Below are 20,308 nucleotides of genomic sequence, written 5' to 3' on the forward strand. Positions count from 1 at the left end.
AAAAATTATTCCCACCATTTTTACTGCAGGGTTTACACTCTTTACTTCTTGTTAGTCGGCGTATTTGATGTATCTAATTGACATGCATGATGCTTTAAAAAACAAAGCATTTCTAAGTGCAATTGACATGATGCGTCTTTCAAGTTGATCAAAACATGGAGAAACTTAAGGAAATAAATTCGACAAGGCTAAAATAAATATGTAGAGCATAGTAGAAAGACATCTAGTGATACTTTTCAACTTGATCAAAATCATGATTTAGAGATTTAAGATCAAAGTAGTTATGTACCTGGAGCAGCATAGCCAATGGTACCCTTTATTCCAATTGTGCTAGTTTGATTTTGAGAAACATCATTTGTTGTAGAGAGGATCCTTGCCAAACCAAAATCACTTACTTTAGCAATCATGTCATTATCAAGAAGAACATTGCTTGGCTTTAAATCACAATGAATAATTAGTGGTTCACAGTAATCATGAAGATATTGTAGAGCATAAGCTACATCAATCGCAATATTTAGTCTTTGAAGGAGGCTCAAATGTCTTGGTTGATTTTCATTGTCGATATCTTGGTGCAACCACTTGTCTAAGTCTCCATTTTCCATGAATTCGTAAACTAGTGCTTTAAAATCATTGCCATTGTAGTCCACGCTGGAGCAACAAGTTAAAATCTTAACAAGATTCCGATGACGTATATTTCTGAACGCATTGCATTCAGCTGTGAAATTCTTGGTAGCTCCTTTTTGTTGAAGGTTCAATACTTTCACAACAACCATCCATTTTTCTTGATTAATAATTCCTTTATATACAGAGCCAAAACTACTAGATCCAATTAAATTGCCAAGAGAAAATCCGTCAGTCGTTTGATAGAGCTTTTTGTATGAAACATTTGTAAGTTGGTTAGTTTTGGGGAGTGTAGAAGATGATTCTTTTTTTAATTTTATCCTCCTATAAAGGACAAGAAATGATGAAAATAGAATGAAACATAGAACCCCACCAACAATTATGGCAGTTAATTTGAATGTATGAGATTTTCCTTGCTTCATAACTTTGACATCGCATGCTTGCAAGTGCAGCTCTAGGACACCTCCACAAAGCTTTTTATTTCCTATCACCGACATTGCGCTTGCATTTCGAAAGAATCCTTCGGTTGGTACCTCGCCCATCAAATTATTAAAAGAAATATTCAAATATAATAGAACAGAAACTTTCTGTAAATCCTTAGGAATTAATCCTGACAGGTTGTTTCGTGAAAGATCTGCATAGCGAAGGTCTTTCAAGGTAGCCAGTGATGAAGGTAAGTTTCCTTCAAATGAATTACCCTGCAAGTAAAGGATCTGCAAACTCAAACAATCTCCAATGGTTATAGGAATCTCACCAAACAAACTATTTTCGGATACATCCAATTCCAAAATATTTTTCAAATAGCTTACTGCTTCCATAGGTAGGATGCCCGTCAATGAGTTTTGTGATAAGTTGAGTCGTAGTAGTTGGGAAGAAAGACTTGTTTTGGGTATGGGTCCTCTAAGGTTATTTTGTGAAATATCTAAGATTTGCAAACTTCTGCAGTTTTCAAAACTTGATGGAATGTTTCCTTCCAATTTGTTCTGCCTTAAGGAAAGTTCGACCAATTGAGTGAGGTTTCCTAGCGAGGATGGTATGTGTCCCGACAATCTATTTCCATACAAATACAATCCTTGCAGCTTTTGGAACTTCCCCAAATAAGTGGGAATGGTGCCTGTGAACAGGTTTAATTTCATGCATGGCGAGGATAGTTAAGTTGATGAGATTTTCTAATGCTGCAGGAATAATCCCATATATTTGATTGCCACCAATATATAAAGCACTAAGTTGCTTCGACAAATTTCCTATAGAATTAGGTAAACTACCTCCAAAATTATTATTCAAAAAGCCTAGCGTTTCCAATTTGGTGCAGTTTTCCAAAGACATTAAGAAATCCAGGTCCTTGGCTGAATTACTTCCAAGTATATTTCCACCAACACCGAGTAAGTTGACATTTATCAGGTTTCCTAGATCAGTTGGAACTTGCCCCACAAAATAGTTATAGGAGAGATCAAGTAATTCAAGCTGAGAAGCATTGGATAGCGAAACTGGGATTGGGCCAGAGAATTCGTTTTTCATGATGTCCAAAACTTGGAGATTAGAGAGAGTGTGGCCTATGTTGGCCAGAAGAGTGCCATTAATTCGGTTAAATCCAACTTTAATGGTCCTCAAAGTTGATATATTGTAAAGGGCATAAGGGATCGTACCAGACAAATTATTGCCCGCAGCTCTGAAGAAAGATAACATCTGCAAACAGCCTATTTCATCTGGAATATTTCCCACGAAATTATTAAAGTCAAAGTCAAGTTCTTCGAGTGAAGAAGCATTTCCCAAAGAAGGCGGGATGCCTCCTATCAAATGATTCTGGAAAACCTGAAGTCTCACAAGCTTCAACAATGATCCCAGCTCATTAGGAATATTCCCAGTAAGTTTATTCCTTGTCAAAATTATATATTTGAGTTCAGGACAGTTGGTGAAGTTGCTTGGGATTTTCCCTGTCAACGAGTTATTGCTGAGACCCAGACGTTGTAGCCAGAACAGATGAGTGACCTGATGTGGAATTTCCCCGTGTAAGAAGTTGTCTGAGAGGTTAACCACCCTAAGAAAGCTGAGGTTGCCAATGTAAGGTGATATGGATCCACTTAAGGAACTGCCATGTAGGTCCAAGGCCATAACTCTTTGATGCTTGCGGCCGCATGTAATTCCCTGCCAGTTGCAGAAGTGGATGGTATCATTCCAAGAGGTAAAGATGTTAAATGGGTCATTGGCTATCAATTCTTTGAATTTGAGCAAAGCCAAACGATCACTCTCGTTTGTTGGAGCGGCAGCAGCAGTGGCATTTCGCAAGCATAGTAGGCTTCTAGAAAAGAGAAGAATCACACCAAGGTATGTAGTGCATAGTGCAAGTAAGTTGCAGCTATGAAGAAGCTTCATTGCAGTAAGGGAAGTGGAGTATTTGTGAAACAGGAGAGGCAGAGCGAGATTCAGAGTATTATGTGTTCACTTTGTACGTACGTAGGAGTCACTTTAGGGTGCATGAATTTAGAATTTTCAAAGCACAAGTTCTTCGGTCCTTTGCTGATAGAATACCATACTTTGAAAAGACAATTTTTTCAAGGCTTCATCAATAAAAGATTGAAAATGCATATTCAAGAAATTATTACACCCACTTATAGGAAAAAAGAAAAAAAAAACAAACAAACAAAAGAAATTACTACAGCCAACTCTACTTATAACTTTAAATTAAGACTTATTGTAACTTGAAACTACAAATTTATCAACATATTCCAAGTAACCTCTATTTCAAATTTGGTTGTTATTTCGGATGGAAAACATTGTTGTTAGCATGCGCATATAAGCCCTTTTTGTGTGATTACTTGCTTTTATTTAGTATTAGAATGGTAATTAATTTTATTTTTTAAAAAAAAAAAAAAATAAAGAAAATGAGTTGTTTAATTCAAAACTAACGACCAAACCTAATATAGGGCGTAACTTAAAACTTGTTGGTAGTTTATAACTCCGAGTTATAGCATATAGGTCCTAATTTGAAAATGTAAGTATAAATAGGGTAGACCAGCCGGCTTGGGGTGGCTCTTGGGTTGACACGTGACAGACAGTTAAATGTTGGACGAAAAAATAGACGGAGGTACCAAGTCCGTCTTTTCCTAAAATTCAAGTACTATCTGTGATGCGAATTAAAATTGAAGTACCAAAAAATAAAAATTTTAAATCACATATACCAAATATGTCAATAACCCTTAATACTATTGTAACCAACTGCAGGACTCGAATGTTTTTTTTTGTCAATGTAGGTCTTAGAATGCCTCCTCCAGAAATGTGCAATCATTTAGGACTTGAACGATGTTTGCCAAAGTCATCCATTGATATCAAGAGTTCTTTAATATGCTAAATTATTTTCCTTTCATGTATTCATTTTTATCTTGGTTAGACTAAGAGAGGGAGAGAACTCAGGACTTAAAATAAATAAATAAATAAAAAGGTTGAATGGTTGATGCACCAAATTAAAATATACGCAAATGTAACAACCGTTCGATCAACTCATTCTTTCTTGCCTCTCAACTCTCTCTTTTCTTGCAGACATCAGTGTTCTCATCGGTGCCGGGGAGGGAGGCCAGCCTCCTTCCCCCTGGCTTTGTTTTGTCCCTTAGTCCTCTTGGACTAAGGTTTTGGTTCCTCCTGAGTCTTCTCAGTGAGGCTAGCTTTCTCCCAGCCATTAAGGCTGTGGAGCTGTTGTTCCCCTAGCCTCTCAAGGCTATGGTGGTTTGTTTGTGTTTTTTCTTTTCTCCTTCTCTTCTTCTTAGCAGGAAGGCTCAAATGTAGGTGTTCTAGCTTGGGATTGTGGCGGGTTTCGTGTCTTTTACGGAGGTTTTGGCCGGATTTGTTCAAAATTGGGTCTTCATTTTTTGGTGCCAGATCTACACTCCTCCGGTGTTAATTTCATGACACGCGCCCCCCTGAGGTGTTCACCGTCGTCGTCCGCTCCAGCGGCCGGAAGCTCAGGGCACGGCGGGTCTCGGTTCCCGGCGCGTGGACGGCACGCGACAGAAGGCCTGTCGCTCTTCGGCGCACGTGTTGGTCACATTCCATTTTTTCTGGCCGTGCACGGCGTTGGTTGGGGTCACCGGTGGTCGTTCCTCTGCTGGGTGATACCGGGGACGGCGCGTGTCCTCCACGCGCCGCCGTCTCCGGCGGATTCTGCCATTGTCTTCTGCCGGAAGCTGCTTTGGGTGTTTCTGTTTTCTGTGTATATTCCCTTGTGTCTACTGTAAATCACAGTTTGTCTATTTGTAATGCACAAATGTTCATGGGCTTATTTGGTGTCTGGTTAGACTAGGCCAATCCTCTTATGTTGATTGTACGGGCTTTAATTGTAAAGAGGTATTTTATTTAGAGTCCTTGTAATATTTGTGGATTGTAATTAGGCATCTGCTTCAAGTCAGACTTGGTTCTGACTTAAGGTTTAGGGGGGTCTTGTACCTCTATCCTTGTACTTGTCTTTGGGGCGTTTCAGCAATATATGATAGCAAATGCTATCTTGTTCAAAAAAAAAATATATATATATATATATATATATATATATACGCAAATGTGGAATGATAGAGACAGGAAGCAAAACGACAAAGCTTTAAAATAAAAATAAATAAATAAATAAATTTTAAAAAAAAAAAAAAAAGTTGAAAGGTAGAGAGTGGGACTTACCGAAAGCTATGGCCTATGGTATACGTTGATGTTACCGCGTTATTAACAAATTTCAAATGAAGTAGTGTACACGGTTATTATAAAATAATAACCCGACCTTGACTTGGCGAACTTTGGTTGACTTCAGGTCGTCGTCGTGTTTGTTGGAGTCACGATTGTGGAATTTAATTTCTATGAGAAATTAATATAAAAACTTTACTATTGAATATAAAAAAGAGAAAAAGGATAAAGTTTATAGCTGACCCTCCAATGGCAAGCAAAAGCTCTAGTCTTTCATGCATGGCGTCTCCTCAGTCTCTTCTCCACTTTTCTTGTTGGCCACTCAGCTCCAGAGAATGACCGAATGGTAAATATCTCTATGGAAGCGATCTTATAATTATCCACTTTATTCACCAACAAATCTCACTAAAATTCGCCTTCTTTTTCATGTGGAATGATTTAACACGTTTCATATTCTACCTAGGGTTAAATACTTTTTTTCCTCTATAGGTATGATAAGTTTATAACAGTTTTACAATTTTTGTACAATCTCAACAACTTTTTTTTAAAAAAAAAATAAAAAGAAATAAAAATTAAACATCGGATATGTAGAATCCACATATAAGAAAACAAATCCAGTGGTTCATTTAAAAAAATATTATACAAAACTGATAAAGGTATCATATCTCTTTTGTTCCCTTGATTTTAATAATTTTATTTTTTTCACCTCGACTTCACTTTTGATCACAGATGATACCTCGCTTATGGGCATATATCTAAATAGTACCTCCGTCCATCTGTCGTCAAGAAAACTAACGTATTTTCATGTCAAACCAATCAAAACTTGACATGTGTCATATACCTCATTAAAAATAACTTAAAAAACTTAAATTTAAAAATCAAGAAAAAAATAAAAAACAATTACAAACAAATTATTATTATTGTTATTATTATTTTAGAAAAAAAAAATTGGAGGAGTGGCTTGAGCCACCCCCTTGGGCCTTGGGGATAGCACAGTTACCCTCGTTTAGCCTGGGCCACCCCAACAGGCCAAACCCTTACTCTTTTTTTTCTTCTTCTTTTTGGCCCCTTTGGGGGTGGTTTCAGCAACCTCATTTTGCCATTTCCGGATGGCCAAACCACTCCCAAGGGCCTTGGGGGTGGTTCGGCCATCCTCAGACCGGCCTTAGGATGGCTCAGCCACCAACCATTGGCCCAAAAGGGTGGCTCCTACAAATCTTTATTATTATTATTATTTGTTTTTGTTTATTTTTGTTTATTTATTTTCTTGATTTTTAAATTTAAGTTTTCTAAGTTGTAATTTTTTTTTAATGAAGTATTTGACATATGTCAAGTTCTGATTGGTTTGACATGAAAATCCATTAATTTTCTAGACAGCAAATAGTTTAGATAGATGGAGGTACTATTCGAGTATATAACCATAAACAAGGTAACACATTTGATCGAAAGTAAAATCGATGTAAAAAATATAAAGTTGTTAAAACCAAGCCAGAAAAAGGTATTTAACCTTCTACCTATGATACTTTTTTTTTGTTTGAAAGGGTTCTACCTATGATACTAAACTCCGCATGAAGGCTTATATTGTACGTGTATACGGGCAACGGGTAGATGGACAAGGTTTCCACCTCATCCCTCCCTTCACACAACACAAGCATGACAAGAAGTCATTTTCTTGTAGCTACGTACTAACGATATTTTTTTGGACTTTTCTAATAAGGAATTCTGAACTTTTGATTTCAATATAAATTTGTTCAATCATTCGGTCAAAATTAAGCCTGTAGAAGTGGTTACGGTTAGCAGTTATTAATTATAACCGATAATCGCAACTGTCTAAGGCAGTTATTAAATTTAACAATTGCAACCGCTCCGCTTAAGCGGTTAGCAGTTAATTTATAACTGGCGGTTAACGGTTATTAAAACTTATAACTGGCGGTTAAAAACCGCTTTTTATATGTGGGCTTTTGGATATCTGAGGCTGGTTTTTGGTTCCGTTTGGAGCTTATTATAATTTCTTTTTTGTTATAAAAAAAATAATAATAATAAAATAATGGCTTATTATATAAGGACAATTTGTGTTAATTTAAAACAGAGGAGACGGAAACTCTTGGAGCAAATGTCGCCGAGTCTTACCAATTAATTAATATGCCTTGTCATTCACAAATTTCGGAACTCGTCACAATTAGCTTTAGAGTTTTACAATTGGGTTGGGGAGAAGAAGAGATTTTCACACTACCTCATTGGAATCTTGTTGCACTGTAATTCAGTTGTTGGTCAACTCAAGGAGATTTGATGATGCCTTGGCCGGCTATTATGGAGAACTTAATGTGTGAAAGTGGTGGGCCTGCGTTGGAGGTTTTGGACGGGTTGATTAATAGTTATGAAGGATGTGATTCAAGTCCAGCTTATGAGAGTACTTCTTTTGGGTAAATAGAAACTTAAAAACATAGAATGCCTAAAACTCTGTTCATCAAATGGCCTAATACTTGCAATAATGATCAATGTAAAGAAAAATCAAATTATTGTTAAACACCAAAACAACATCATTTTGATTTTATGTTTTTATATTAAATATATTATATAAATATTTATATTTATATAATTTATATATAAGAGTAGGCGGCATAGGTGAATCTCTGAAAAAAAAAAAAATAGTAATTTTTTTCGTTAAAATTTTTAATGTTTTGCAATTTTAGCCCCACCACTCAAGTCAGTCAGACTTGTAGAGGGTATTGAAAATCTTCTTTCTTTTTTTTTCTTTTTTTTCATACAACCATATTTCTATGTACTGCCATTGTTGCGCCTCAGTCTACTGCTAGTCACTAGTGTCAATGTATCAACCATCAAGAGTCCATCATAACATATTGACATCATTGCATACTTACATGAGAAAATAAAATGAAGAAAAAACAAACTTCTTAAAGACAAAGAATCAATTAATCATGTGGTTGGAAGGATTTAAGGAAAGGAAGTGGATTCAGTGAAACTTTGGAAGGCATTGCCGACCTTGAGGCCTGAACCCAAGCGACGGAGCTAGCCATGTTGAACAGCTCGGTGGTCTCAGGAGCTACGTGGCCTACGTCTCTGGCTCCCCCGACTCCAAGCTAATTGCCATCCTTTTCATTTTTGACATCTTTGGTACCTACACATTTCTTTGATACTATCTTCTTTGCTCGCTTTTTGAGTTTCTTGTGTTCTATTTTCTCATCAAACTGTGATATGGGTGTTGATTTTTGGGTTGTGATTCTTGTGAAGATACTATATATTAATATTGGGTTAAGGCGATATATTGGTGGAAGAAAATGGTTTTTCAATTTTATTTTATTTTATTTTATTTTTTTTTGGGGGGGGGGGGGGGGGGGGGGGGGTTATATATGATTCTTGAAAAAAATTTATTACTCAATCAAATTTTTGCTTGTTGTGATGATTCCACTCAAAACAGGTTGTATTGTAATTCATCTTTTATGATACACATTGTATGACAAATTACTCAATTTTTATTTTAAATTATGTTTATCGGTCCCTCCAATAACAAATATCTAGCTCCACTACTGCTAGGCGGTTAACGGTTATTAACCGCCTACCCTTATCCCTAATACCGCTAACCGCCCTGCCCTAAGAGGTTAGCAAATTTTTACAACCGCCTTTAAAATCGGTTATGCAGTTATACGGTTATAACTGTCCCGTTTGTACAAGCCTAGTCAAAACCTCGGCCATGATTATATATATCTTTTTTCTTTATACAAATGGACAACTCATCTTAATAAGGTTAATTTGGAAATTTTTTCTTCTTTTTTTTTTCTGTAAATTTTAAGACTATATCAATGGAATAGACAACTGCTCGAGAAAAGATCCAAATGATATTTGGTTTCAAGAAGTGGAAGTCCTTTGAGGTCGCTAAAAGAAAAGAGTAAGAAGAATTGGACTCAGAAAATAAAAGCTCCTGACATTATTAATTCTCATATATTTTGGTACATTACCATATGCTTAAATACATGTTTGTTGGAAGAGATATTGTCTTAATTAAACACGTAGATCATCAAAAGTAAGTTTGATTTATTCCAACAAAATACATATATACTCGCACAAACTATCAAAGCCAATGCTCAACAGGGACATTACAAAGGAGACTTTTCTGCAATCTGATCATTTCTTCACAAAGCTCCATTTTCCTACAAAAGTAGAAGTTGAGTATATTTGCCAATGTGAAAAGTTTTAGAAAATTCCAAGATACAAGAAACAAAACAACTTTTGCTATGAAAACATTGTTGGGTATTCCTAGCTAGGAAAGTCCATTTTTAGTAAGCGCATAATTTATAGCATGTTGAGACATCACTTAACCCAAAAGCTTAAGTCTATGGATTTGGACCCAACAATGTTATATAAACCACTCACTCTTTTTACATCTTAGCAATGTGGGATATGTCACAAGTGCACTCAACAAATATTAAGAAAAAAAATTGAATTCACTTAGAAGGTTACCTGTGGACTTAAATAAGGTGAAAACCTTCATGTGAATGTTTTGATCCTAGTAAGATCCCATGAAAGTCTACTTGTGTTGCTAGGCCATCTGCATATGCCTATGCAGCTCTTGTGCTTGTGGCTTGAAAGAATTATTTGAAAACTTTAAGGTTTGAAATTTACGGCCAAATTACAATACTATGACAGACTTTAGTCACTCTATGGATTATTTATCATTGGATAAACTTCTAAATCAAAATTTGTAGTATCATACCTTACTTGGTCCTTATCCATGGCTCCCATCCTCTAGAAAAGTATTTTTGACCCGATGTAGTTCCCTGGCGACCTCCTTCATATTCAGTCTTTCTTTTGTTAATTCTAATGAACAAGGAAGACTAATCTTGAAAACTGAAAGTAGGCACTTTTGCACATTAGAATTCATCTTACTTAGATTCTCAATAAAGATTATTTCTTCTATTGCCTCAATATCGTAGTTGTTGTCATCTTTTTCTAATGCCACCAGTAATTCATTAACTTCTCTTGTAAGAAGATTTGGGTCTACAATTTGCACAAATTTTTCTAGCAATGCCATTTTAACAAAGTTATGTAGGTTGAAACCGTCTTTAAACATTTTGTCAGTGGGTCTCTTTCCTGTGAACATCTCCAACACAAATATCCCATAACTATAAACATCTCCTTGTGTCAATGCCTCACCACCCATTCCGTACTCTGCAATTCATATATTACATATTTGCACAATTAATATAATAATGTGACAAATAGCCTATAATTTACAATAACAACTTGTTAGGAGTTGATCAAGGCCTTCCGGAGGCTAACTTAATTTATAGAAAATAGAGTAGGCCTCGTTTGGTTTGCGGAATAAGTCCTTGGAATGGAATGACTATTCCATTGGAATAGTTATTCCTTTATTTAGTAGGGACCTATTCCATGGGAATAGCTATTCCCTTACGAAGAGGAATATCTATTCCTCTCATTTTTTAGAGGAATAACTATTCATGACGGAATAGACAACCTTTTTCAATATATATATAGAATTTTTCCAAACTAAACTTTAAAAAAAAAAAATTAAAAAAACAAAAACAAAACAAAGAATTTAGATCAGATCTGTGGGTGCCACCCACATATCTAAGGTTCAACATTTATATATTTTATTTTATTTTTAAGATTTGAGGTTTTTTTGTTGTTTTTTTTTTTTTAAAAAAAAAAAAAGCAATTATGTAGGTTTTTTTTAATAATTTTGGGTCAATTCCAATTATGGTATATGTGTTGTCACCAAACTAAGGAATTTGAATAATTATTCCATTCCACTCTTCCTCATTCCCAGTAATAACTGTTTATTTTCTTAATGGAATACTCATTCTGCGAACCAAACAAGGCCAAAAGATTAGGATCAACTAATCATGGTCCTTCCTCTTCCGACAAGACATGCCTTCAAGCCTTCATGTATGGCCATGGAGAATAGCTGAACCGGACTAGAATATTTATTGAGTGACAACACAATGAAGTATTTTTATATGCACAAAGACGAAAGATAAAAGATAAAAGAGAATAGCTACTTGTTAAACAACAGCTATGAAATGTTTGTTTGTTTTAATTTGTTTGTTTTTGTTTTTTGTTTTTGTTTTTTGTTTTTTTTTGTTTTTTTGTTTTGTTTTGTTTTTTGGTTTTTTTTAATTTGTAAAGCTTCACTTATCACGTATAAATTTTAAAAAGTGTTAATTTAGTATATCAATTTTTCTATTTTATCCATCATTTAAAATTTTCAGTTAGATCATAATTGAAGGGTGTCAAAATTTTTAAAATACCCCTTATTTTTTTAAGAAAAAAAATCGCAAGGATTTAGGTGTTGATAAGAATTTAACAGAATTTACAAAAATACAAATGCATGAATCTTTGAAATTCTTATTTTTTTTAAAAAAAAAATAGATATTTTGATAATTTTAGCAAGATTTAATAAAAAATCTTAACGGATGGATGAATCATCCTATATGTGCACACTTTGTTAATTTCTATCAAAGCCTAGATATTATATGTGACCAATGTTCCCGAGCTATACAAAAGGTCAGTTTCCTCTCGAAAAAAATTATTCCCACCACTTTTACAGCGGGGTTTACACTCTTTACTTCTTGTTAGTCGGCTTATTTGATATATCTAATTGACATGCATGTGAAGTAAAAGCGTAAAACTAATTTTATAAAATTATTTACAATTAGTATGATGCATTAAAAAACAAAGCATTTCTTAATGCAATTGACATGATGCATCTTTCAAGTTGATCAAAACATGGAGAGACTTAAGGAAATAAATTTGACAAGGCTAAAATGAATATGTAAAGCATAGTAGAAAGACGTCTAGTGATACTTTTCAACTCGATCAAAATCATGATTTTGAGATTTAAGATCAAAGCAGTTAGGTACCTGGAGCAGCGTAGCCAATTGTACCCTTTATTCCAATTGTGCTAGTTTGATTTTTAGAAACATCATTTGTTGTAGAGAGGATCCTTGCCAAACCAAAATCACCCACTTTAGCAATCATGTCATTATCAAGGACATTGCTTGGCTTTAAATCACAATGAATAATTGGTGGTTCACAGTGATCATGAAAGTATTGTAACGCATAAGCTACATCAATCGCAATATTTAATCTTTGAAGGAGGCTCAAATGTCTTGGTTGATTTTCATTGTTGATATCTTGATGCAACCACTTGTCTAAGTCTCCATTTTCCATGAATTTGTAAACTAGAGCTTCAAAATCATTGCCATTGTAGTCCATGCTGGAGCAACAAGTTAAAATTTTAACGAGATTCCAATGGCGTATATTTCTGAATGTATTGCATTCAACTATGAAACTCTTGGTAGCTCCTTTTTGTTGAAGGTTCAATACTTTCACAGCAACCATTCTTTTTTCTTGATCAATTATTCCTTTATATACGGAGCCAAAACCACCCGATCCAAATAAATTGTTAGAAGAAAATCTGCCGGTCATTTGATAGAGCTCATTGTATGAAACATTTGAAAGTTGGTTAGTTTTGGGGAGTGTAGAAGATGATTCTTTTTTTGATTTTCTCCTCCTATAAAGGATAAGAAAGGATGAAATAGGATGAAAAATAAAACCCCACTAACAACTATGATTGTCAATTTGAATGAATGTGATTTTCTTTGGTTCATAACTTTGACATCGCATGCTTGCAATTGTAATTCTGGGATACCTCCACAAAGATTTTTATTTCCTATCACAGATATTGCGCTTGGATTTTAGAAGACCCCTTCGGTCGGTACTTCGCCCACTAAATTATTAAAAGAAAGATTCAAATATAATAGAATAGAAACTTTCTGTAAATCTTTAGGAATTAATCCCGAGAAATTGTTTCGTGAAAGATCTGCATAGTGAAGGTCTTTCAAGGAAGCCAATGATGGAGGTAAGTTTACTTCAAATGAATTACCTTGCAAGTAAAGATTCTGCAAACTCGAGCAATCTCCAATGGTTGTAGGAATCTCACCAAAGAAACGGTTTTCGGAGACATTCAATTCCACAATACTTTTCAAATTGCCTACTTCCATGGGTAGGATGCCCGTTAATGAGTTGTGTGATAAGTAGAGTCCTAGTAATTGGGAAGAAAGAATTGTTTTGGGTATGGCTCCACTAAGGTTATTTTATGAAATAACCAAGTACTGCAAACGTTTGCAGTTTCCCAAACTCGATGGAATGCTTCCTTTCAATTTATTCTTTGATAAGAGAAGTTGGACCAATTGAGTGAGATTGCCTATAGAGGATGGAATGTCTCCTAACAATCTATTTTCATCCAAAGCCAATCCTTGCAACTTTTGGAACTTCCCAAAATAAACAAGAATGGGGCCTGTGAACAGGTTATCCTGCATGACGAGGATATTTAAGTTGATGAGATTCTCTAATGCTGCAGGAATAATTCCAGATATTTTGTTGCGAGATTTAAAGAACTGAGTTGCTTTGACAAATTTCCTATAGAATCAGGTAAATTACCTCCAAAATTGTTATCAGAAAAACCCAGCTTTTCCAGTTTGGTACAATTTTCCAAAGATGTTAAGAAATCCAAGTCCTTATCTGAATTGCTGCCAAGATTATTTCCATCAACACATAGTATCTGGACATTTAGCAGGTTTCCTAGATCAGTCGGAACTGTTAGAATATATAGAAAATATATTATATTTTCCGTATATTTCATATTTGGTCGATATTGTAATATTCTCTATATTAGTATTTACTTTAAACCCTATAAATAGGGATCTTTGTATTGTAGACAGGAAAGTTAAGAAGAGCACAATGTAGCCTTTTTGGCTTTACCCTGTAAATGTAGATCATAGACCGAACCACGTAAATTTTATACGTCTTTTCTCCCTTTCTTGTTTCTGTTATTATTCCAATTATTATTCGATCAATTTGACAGGAACTTGTCCCACGAAATTGTTATACACGAGGTGAAGTAATTCAAGCGAGAAGCATTGGATAATGAAACTGGGATTGGACCAGAGAATTTGTTAATACCGATGGACAAAATACGGAGATTAGGGAGAGTGAGGCCTATGTTGGCTGGAAGAGTGCCATTAAGTCGGTTACCTCCGGCATAAACCGTCCTCAAAGTTGATATATTGTAAAGGGAATAAGGGAACGTACCAGACATTATTTTCCACGACTCCAAAGTAATCTAACCTTTGCAAACGGCCTATTTCATCACGAATATTTCCAACGAAATTATTAAGCGAAAAGTCGAGCACCTGGAGCGAAGAAATATTTCCCAAAGAAGGTGGGATGCCTCCCGTCAATTGATTTACGGCGACTGCAAGCCACACAAGTCTCTTTAAAGAGCCCAGTTCAACAGGAATATTCCCAATAAGTTTATTCCTTGCAAAGTCCATGACTCTGAGTTCAGGACAGTTGGTGATATTGCTTGGAATTTCCCGTTAATTAACAAGTTACTCCTAAGATTGAGATGTTGCAGTCGGAGCAAATGAGTAACTTGTTGTGGGATTTCACAGTGTAAGAAGTTGTCTGAGAGGTTGACTACCCTAAGAAAGCTGAGGTTGCCGATGTAAGGTGATATGGATCCACCTAAAGTCTATCCAGTTAGGTCCAAGGCCGTAACTCTGATGATTGCGGCCGCATGTAACTCCTTACCAGTTGCAAAAGTTGATAGAATCATTCCAAGAGGTTAAGATGTTAAACGGGTCATTGGGTATCAATTCTTTGAATTTTAGCAGAGCCAAAGGATCAGTCTTGTTTGTTGGGGCTTCAGCAGCACCAGCAGTGGTGGGTTGCAAGCATAGTAGGCTTATAGAAAAGAGAAGAATCACACCAAGGTGTAAGCTGCGGGTATGAAGCTGCTTCATTGGAATGGCTAGAGAAGGGAAGCAGAGTATTTGGGAAACGTGAGAGGCAGAGCAAGATACCGAGTATTATGTGTTCTCTTTGTAGGTTTCAGATAGGGTGTGAACTGGGAGGTTAGAATTAAGTCTTTTCTTCCTATCTAATGTCTTGTTGTTTTCCGAAGAGAAGTCTTACAAGTGAAGTCTTATGCCCGGGAAAACAAAAAAAAAAAAATATGATAAATAGTTTGTATTTTAAAATTAGAACTGGTGAATTTTTTGAGAAATTGGATGATAAAAGAGGCTAATATTAGAATCAGATCAACTAATCATTGTCTTTCCTTAGTTTTCACTTATTTGTTGGACAAATTAAGAAGTACGTTAAAATTTCAATTTAAATAATCAAAATCACAATTTCTATTAGCTTAATCTCTTGAGATAAATCGTGATTTAACATGGTATCACAACAAAATCTTAAATTCGAACCTTATATCTATAATTTATCTCATATTTCAATTAAAATAGTCCACATATTGTTTGGTTCCACATGTAAGGAGAAGTGTTATAATATTAGTTTAAATAATTAATGTCACATTTTTCTATCAATTTAAACTTTTGAGATAAATGGTAATTTTATCATAGTATACATATATAAAGGTCTTACAAAGAGGCAAACTTAATTTATTAAAAATAGAGTAAATAGAGTAAAGGATTAGATCAAGTAATCATGGTCTTTCCTTAGTCTGTACTATTTGTTGGACCAATTAAGGAGCTTTTTTCTTCTTTTTTCACACACGAAAACAGAAGATGAAAGATAAAGAATCTGTTAAAGAACAGCTATGCCGTGTTTGTTTGTATGTTCTTGTTTTTGTTTTTTTTTTTTGCGAGATACCTTTAAAGAGCTAAGAAGAAAGTCTCAAAATTAAATACAAATAAAAAGCCATGAAACTGATTTTGTATTGTTTTTTCTTGGGATTATTGGTGTGAATTATTCTTCTTCTTTACTGTTTGTCTCCTCTTTGACCAACATTCATTTTCACATTTTTGTAATAGATAATTGATTTTTTATTTTGAATTTTGAATTTTCACTCCTTGTCTTTAGATCCTAATTCTCAATGTATTCTTATTTAACGAAAGAGAAATGGAATTATTTTCTCATTTTTATGACTGATTCAAGACTTATTTAATAGTTGTCAAAATCCTTCTATATATGCAAGCCCTATTAATCTATCAAAGCCTAATTAATCTCATATATGACCAATATTCCCAACCAATATATTAAAAAAGACCAGTTTTCTCTTGAAAAAAGTTGTTACCACCATTTTTACAGTAGCGGTTACACGTTTTCCTTCCTATTAGCCGACGTATTAATTTGATATATCTAATTGACATGCTATCAGAATAGGTATGGAGAGCCTTAAGGAAATAAAATCAACAAGGCTAAAATAAATATGTAGACTATAGTAAAAAGACAGTTAGTGACATTTTTTAACTTGATCAAAATCATGATTTAGAATATTTAAGATCGAAGTAGTTAAATATGTACCTGGAGCAGCGTAGCCAATAGTACCCTTTATTCCAACCGTGCTAGTTTGATCTTGAGAAACATCATTTGTTGTAAAGAGGATTCTTGCCAAACCAAAATCACTTACTTTAGCAATCATGTCATTGTCAAGAAGAACATTGCTTGGCTTTAAATCACAATGAATGATAGGTGTTTCACAATGATCATGAAGATAATGCAATGCAAAACCTACATCAATCGCAATATTTAGTCTTTGAAGGAGGTTCAAATATCTTGGTGGACTTTCATTGTCTCTATCATGGTGCAGCCACTTGTCTAAGTTTCCATTTTCCATGAATTCGTAAACTAAAGCTTTGAATTCATTGCCATTATAGTCCACACCAGAGCAACAAGTTAAGATCTTAACAAGATTCCGATGTCGTACATTTCTTAACGCATTGCATTTAGCCACGAAACTCTTGGAAGCTCCTTTCTGTTGAAGATTCAATACTTTCACAGCAACCATTTTTTTTTCTTGATCAAGAATTCCTTTGTATACAGAGCCGAAACTACCATATCCAACTAAATTGTTAGGAGAAAATCCGTTAGTCGTTTGATAGAGTTCCCTGTATGAAACATTTGGAAGTTGGCTGGTTTTTGGGAGCGTAGAAGATTCTTTTTTTGATTTTCTCCTCTTATAAAGGATAAGAAAGGATGAAAATAGAATGAAACATAAAACCCCACTAACAATTATGGAAGTTAATTTGAATACATGGGATTTTCCTTGCTTCATAACTTTGATATCGCATGCTTGCAATTGCAGCTCTGGGATACCTCCGCAAAGCTTTTTATTTCCTATCACTGATATTTGACTTGCATTTCGGAAAACTCCCTCTGTTGGTACCTCGCCCACCAAACTATTAAATGAAAGATTCAAATACAGTAGAACAGAAATTTTCTGTAGATCTTTAGGAATTATTCCCGAAAAATTATTTCGCGAAAGATTTGCATAGTGAAGGTTTTTCAAGGATGCCAAAGATAGAGGTAAGTTTCCTTCAAATGAATTACCTTGCAAGTAAAGATTCTGCAAACTCAAGCAATCTCCAATGCTTCTAGGAATCTCACCAAACAAATTGTTTTCAGAGACATCCAAATGGTAAATATTTTTCAAATTTCCCACTTCCATAGGTAGGATGCCCGTTAATGAGTTTTGTGATAAGTCAAGTCCTAGTAATTGGGAAGAAATACTCGTTTTGGGTAGGGCTCCGCTAGGATTATTTTTTGAAATATCTAAGAACTGCAAACTTTTGCAATTTCCAAAACTTGATGGAACGCTCCCTTCCAATTTGTTCTGATATAAGAAAAGTTCTACCAATTGAGTGAGGTTGCCTAGAGAGGATGGTATGTGCCCTGACAATCTGTTTCCAAACAAATACAATCCTTGTAGCTTTTGTAACTTCCCAAAATAATTGGCGATGGTGCCTGTGAACAGGTTTTCCTGCATTTTGAGGATACTTAAGTTGATGAGATTCTCTAATGTTGCAGGAATAATTCCAGATATTTGATTGCCACCAATATACAAAACACTGAGTTGCTTCGACAAATTGCCTATAGAATCAGGTAAACTACCTCCGAAATTGTTACTGGAAAAAGCTAGCTCTACCAGGTTGGTGCAGTTACCCAAAGACGTTAAGAAATCCAAATCCTTGGTTGAATTACTTCCAAGATTATTTCCACCAACACCTAGTATCTGGACATTTAGCAGGTTTCCTAGATCAGTTGGAACTTGCCCCACAAAATTGTTATTGGAGAGATCAAGTGCTTCAAGCTGAGAAGCATTGGATAGTGAAACTGGGATTGGACCAGAGAATTGATTAATATTGATGGAAAAATATAGGAGATTAATTAGGGAGAGTGAGGCCTATGTTGGCCGGAAGAGTGCCATTAAGTCGGTTAGCAGCAATTGAGATGATGCTCATAGTTGATATATTGTAAAGGGCAAAAGGGATCGTACCGGACAGATTATTGCTCCCAGCTCCGAAGAAAAATAACCTCCGCAAATGGCCTATCTCATCTGGAATATTTCCCACTAAATTATTGAACGAAATTTCGAGTGCTTCGAGTGAAGAAACATTTCCCAAAGACGGTGGGATGCCTCCTGTCAAATTATTTTGGTAAAACTGAAGCTTGACAAGCTTCTTCAAAGAGCCCAGCTCAGAAGGAATATTCCCAGTAAGTTTATTCCTTTTGAAGTCCATGATTCTGAGTTCAGGACAGTTGGTGAAGTTGCTGGGAATTTCTCCTGTTAACAAGTTATTGCTAAGATTGAGATTTTGCAGCCGGAGCAAATGAGTAACTTCTTGTGGAATTTGGCCGTGTAAGAAGTTGTCTCGGAGGTTGACCACCCTAAGAAAGCTGAGGTTGCCGATGTAAGGTGATATGGATCCACTCAAGTTATAGCCAGGCAGGTACAAGGCCGTAACTCTTTGATGCCTGCGGCCGCATGTAATTCCCTGCCATCTGCAAAAGTGGATAGAATCATTCCAAGAGCTCAAGCTGTTAAATGGGTTTCTGGCTATCAATTCTTTGATTTTGAGCAAAGCCAAACGATCAGTCTCGTTGGTTGGAAGCATAGTAGGCTTACAAAAAAGAGAAGAATCACACCAAGATCTGTAGTGCATGGTGCAAGCAAGTTGCGGCAATGAAGCTTCATTGGAATGGAGAAGGGAAGCAGAGTGTTTGTGAAGGGAGAAGGCAGAGCAAGATACGAGCTATATTATCTTGAACGCGTGAGATGTGGGCGGAAAGGACTTGTCTTATTAAAAGTCTATTCGCACAACACTGAAAAGACTTCACTAGCATGATTGAAAAAAAAAAGTCTTTGGCAAAGAGACAGTGGCTACCGTAATGGACGGCCTCGGAGTCCATGGCTGACCTGGAGAGCTGCAGAACACTGAAAAGACTTCACTAGCATAGTAGCATGACTGAAAAAAAAGTCTTTGGCAAAGAGACTGTGGCTACCGTAATGGACGGCCTCGGAGTCCATGACTGACCTGGAGAGCTGCACTATGGACCGTCCATTGGAGATGATCCAATCCAATCCTCCTTTTCCTTCTCTAAGTTTCCACACCATCGTAGCTGTTGGGTTTGGAACGTATATCAGTATATGTGACCAGTTTCCTTCTATATGGAAAATGGTTTGGACTTGCGTAGGATTAGGCTTATAAAAGCTATTTTTCACACTTATTTATTATAAATACTTTATATTAATTGATGTGATATATTTTAAATAATTTTTTATATTATTTACTTAAAAAAACTTACGTTCACTAACTTGAAATGAATATTATAAATAAGTGTGAGGAGGAGCATTTCCCTTCAAAGAAATACATTACAAACAATTAATTGCCTAACAAATCATGGATCAAGATGTTCAACAATTTTAAAGAAATTGTAAATTTTAAAATTATGTAAATTTAAGTCGTTTCTAACTTGCATCGAACGGCTTAAAAAATTGTGTGAATTTTCATTGCTTTGTAGTTTAATTATGAGGAGTAGAAGTAACTCTTCGAATTATTTACTTCTTAATGAGCTCAGAGAGATTACATTAATTACTAATTAATTAATTTCGAAATGTTACACATGTCATAGAGTATACATTCAAGCAGGTACATAATTTTTACCTTAATGGATGAAGTAGCTA

The 20,308-nt window shown here is 35.3% G+C and overlaps 3 protein-coding genes and 1 pseudogene across 3 annotated transcripts; all 4 read right to left on the reverse strand.

Moving 5' to 3' along the window:
• Positions 1-281: 281 nt before the first annotated feature.
• Positions 282-1,439, reverse strand: LOC133863429 (putative receptor-like protein kinase At3g47110). The gene has a single exon (XM_062299364.1). It carries the CDS (start codon positions 1,437-1,439, stop codon positions 282-284), a length of 1,158 nt encoding a protein of 385 aa, XP_062155348.1.
• A 232-nt stretch (positions 1,440-1,671) lies between these two features.
• LOC133863430 (LRR receptor-like serine/threonine-protein kinase EFR) lies at positions 1,672-2,994 on the reverse strand. The gene has a single exon (XM_062299365.1). The coding sequence runs from the start codon at positions 2,992-2,994 to the stop codon at positions 1,672-1,674; it is 1,323 nt and encodes a 440-aa protein (XP_062155349.1).
• A 7,030-nt stretch (positions 2,995-10,024) lies between these two features.
• Positions 10,025-15,125, reverse strand: LOC133863431 (putative receptor-like protein kinase At3g47110; annotated as a pseudogene).
• A 1,061-nt stretch (positions 15,126-16,186) lies between these two features.
• Positions 16,187-19,738, reverse strand: LOC133863432 (putative receptor-like protein kinase At3g47110). The gene is made up of 4 exons (XM_062299367.1): positions 19,659-19,738; positions 18,620-19,125; positions 16,648-18,456; positions 16,187-16,206 (listed from the first exon to the last, which is right to left on the reverse strand). Exons 1-4 carry the CDS (start codon positions 19,736-19,738, stop codon positions 16,187-16,189), a joined length of 2,415 nt encoding a protein of 804 aa, XP_062155351.1.
• Positions 19,739-20,308: the final 570 nt, after the last annotated feature.

This window comes from Alnus glutinosa, chromosome 3 (assembly GCF_958979055.1).
Source record: "Alnus glutinosa chromosome 3, dhAlnGlut1.1, whole genome shotgun sequence".
NCBI lineage: Eukaryota > Viridiplantae > Streptophyta > Magnoliopsida > Fagales > Betulaceae > Alnus > Alnus glutinosa.

Bases quoted from the DNA above. Each gene is read 5' to 3' on its own strand.
- LOC133863430 (XM_062299365.1), bottom strand. From the start codon at position 2,994: ATGAAGCTTCTTCATAGCTGCAACTTACTTGCACTATGCACTACATAC.
- LOC133863432 (XM_062299367.1), bottom strand. From the start codon at position 19,738: ATGGTGTGGAAACTTAGAGAAGGAAAAGGAGGATTGGATTGGATCATC. The intron at 19,126-19,658 runs GTCAGTCATGGA...CCACTTTTGCAG, and splicing joins TCCATAGTGCAGCTCTCCAG to ATGGCAGGGAATTACATGCG. The intron at 18,457-18,619 runs GTACGATCCCTT...GTCCAATCCCAG, and splicing joins TGGGAGCAATAATCTGTCCG to TTTCACTATCCAATGCTTCT.
- LOC133863429 (XM_062299364.1), bottom strand. From the start codon at position 1,439: ATGGAAGCAGTAAGCTATTTGAAAAATATTTTGGAATTGGATGTATCC.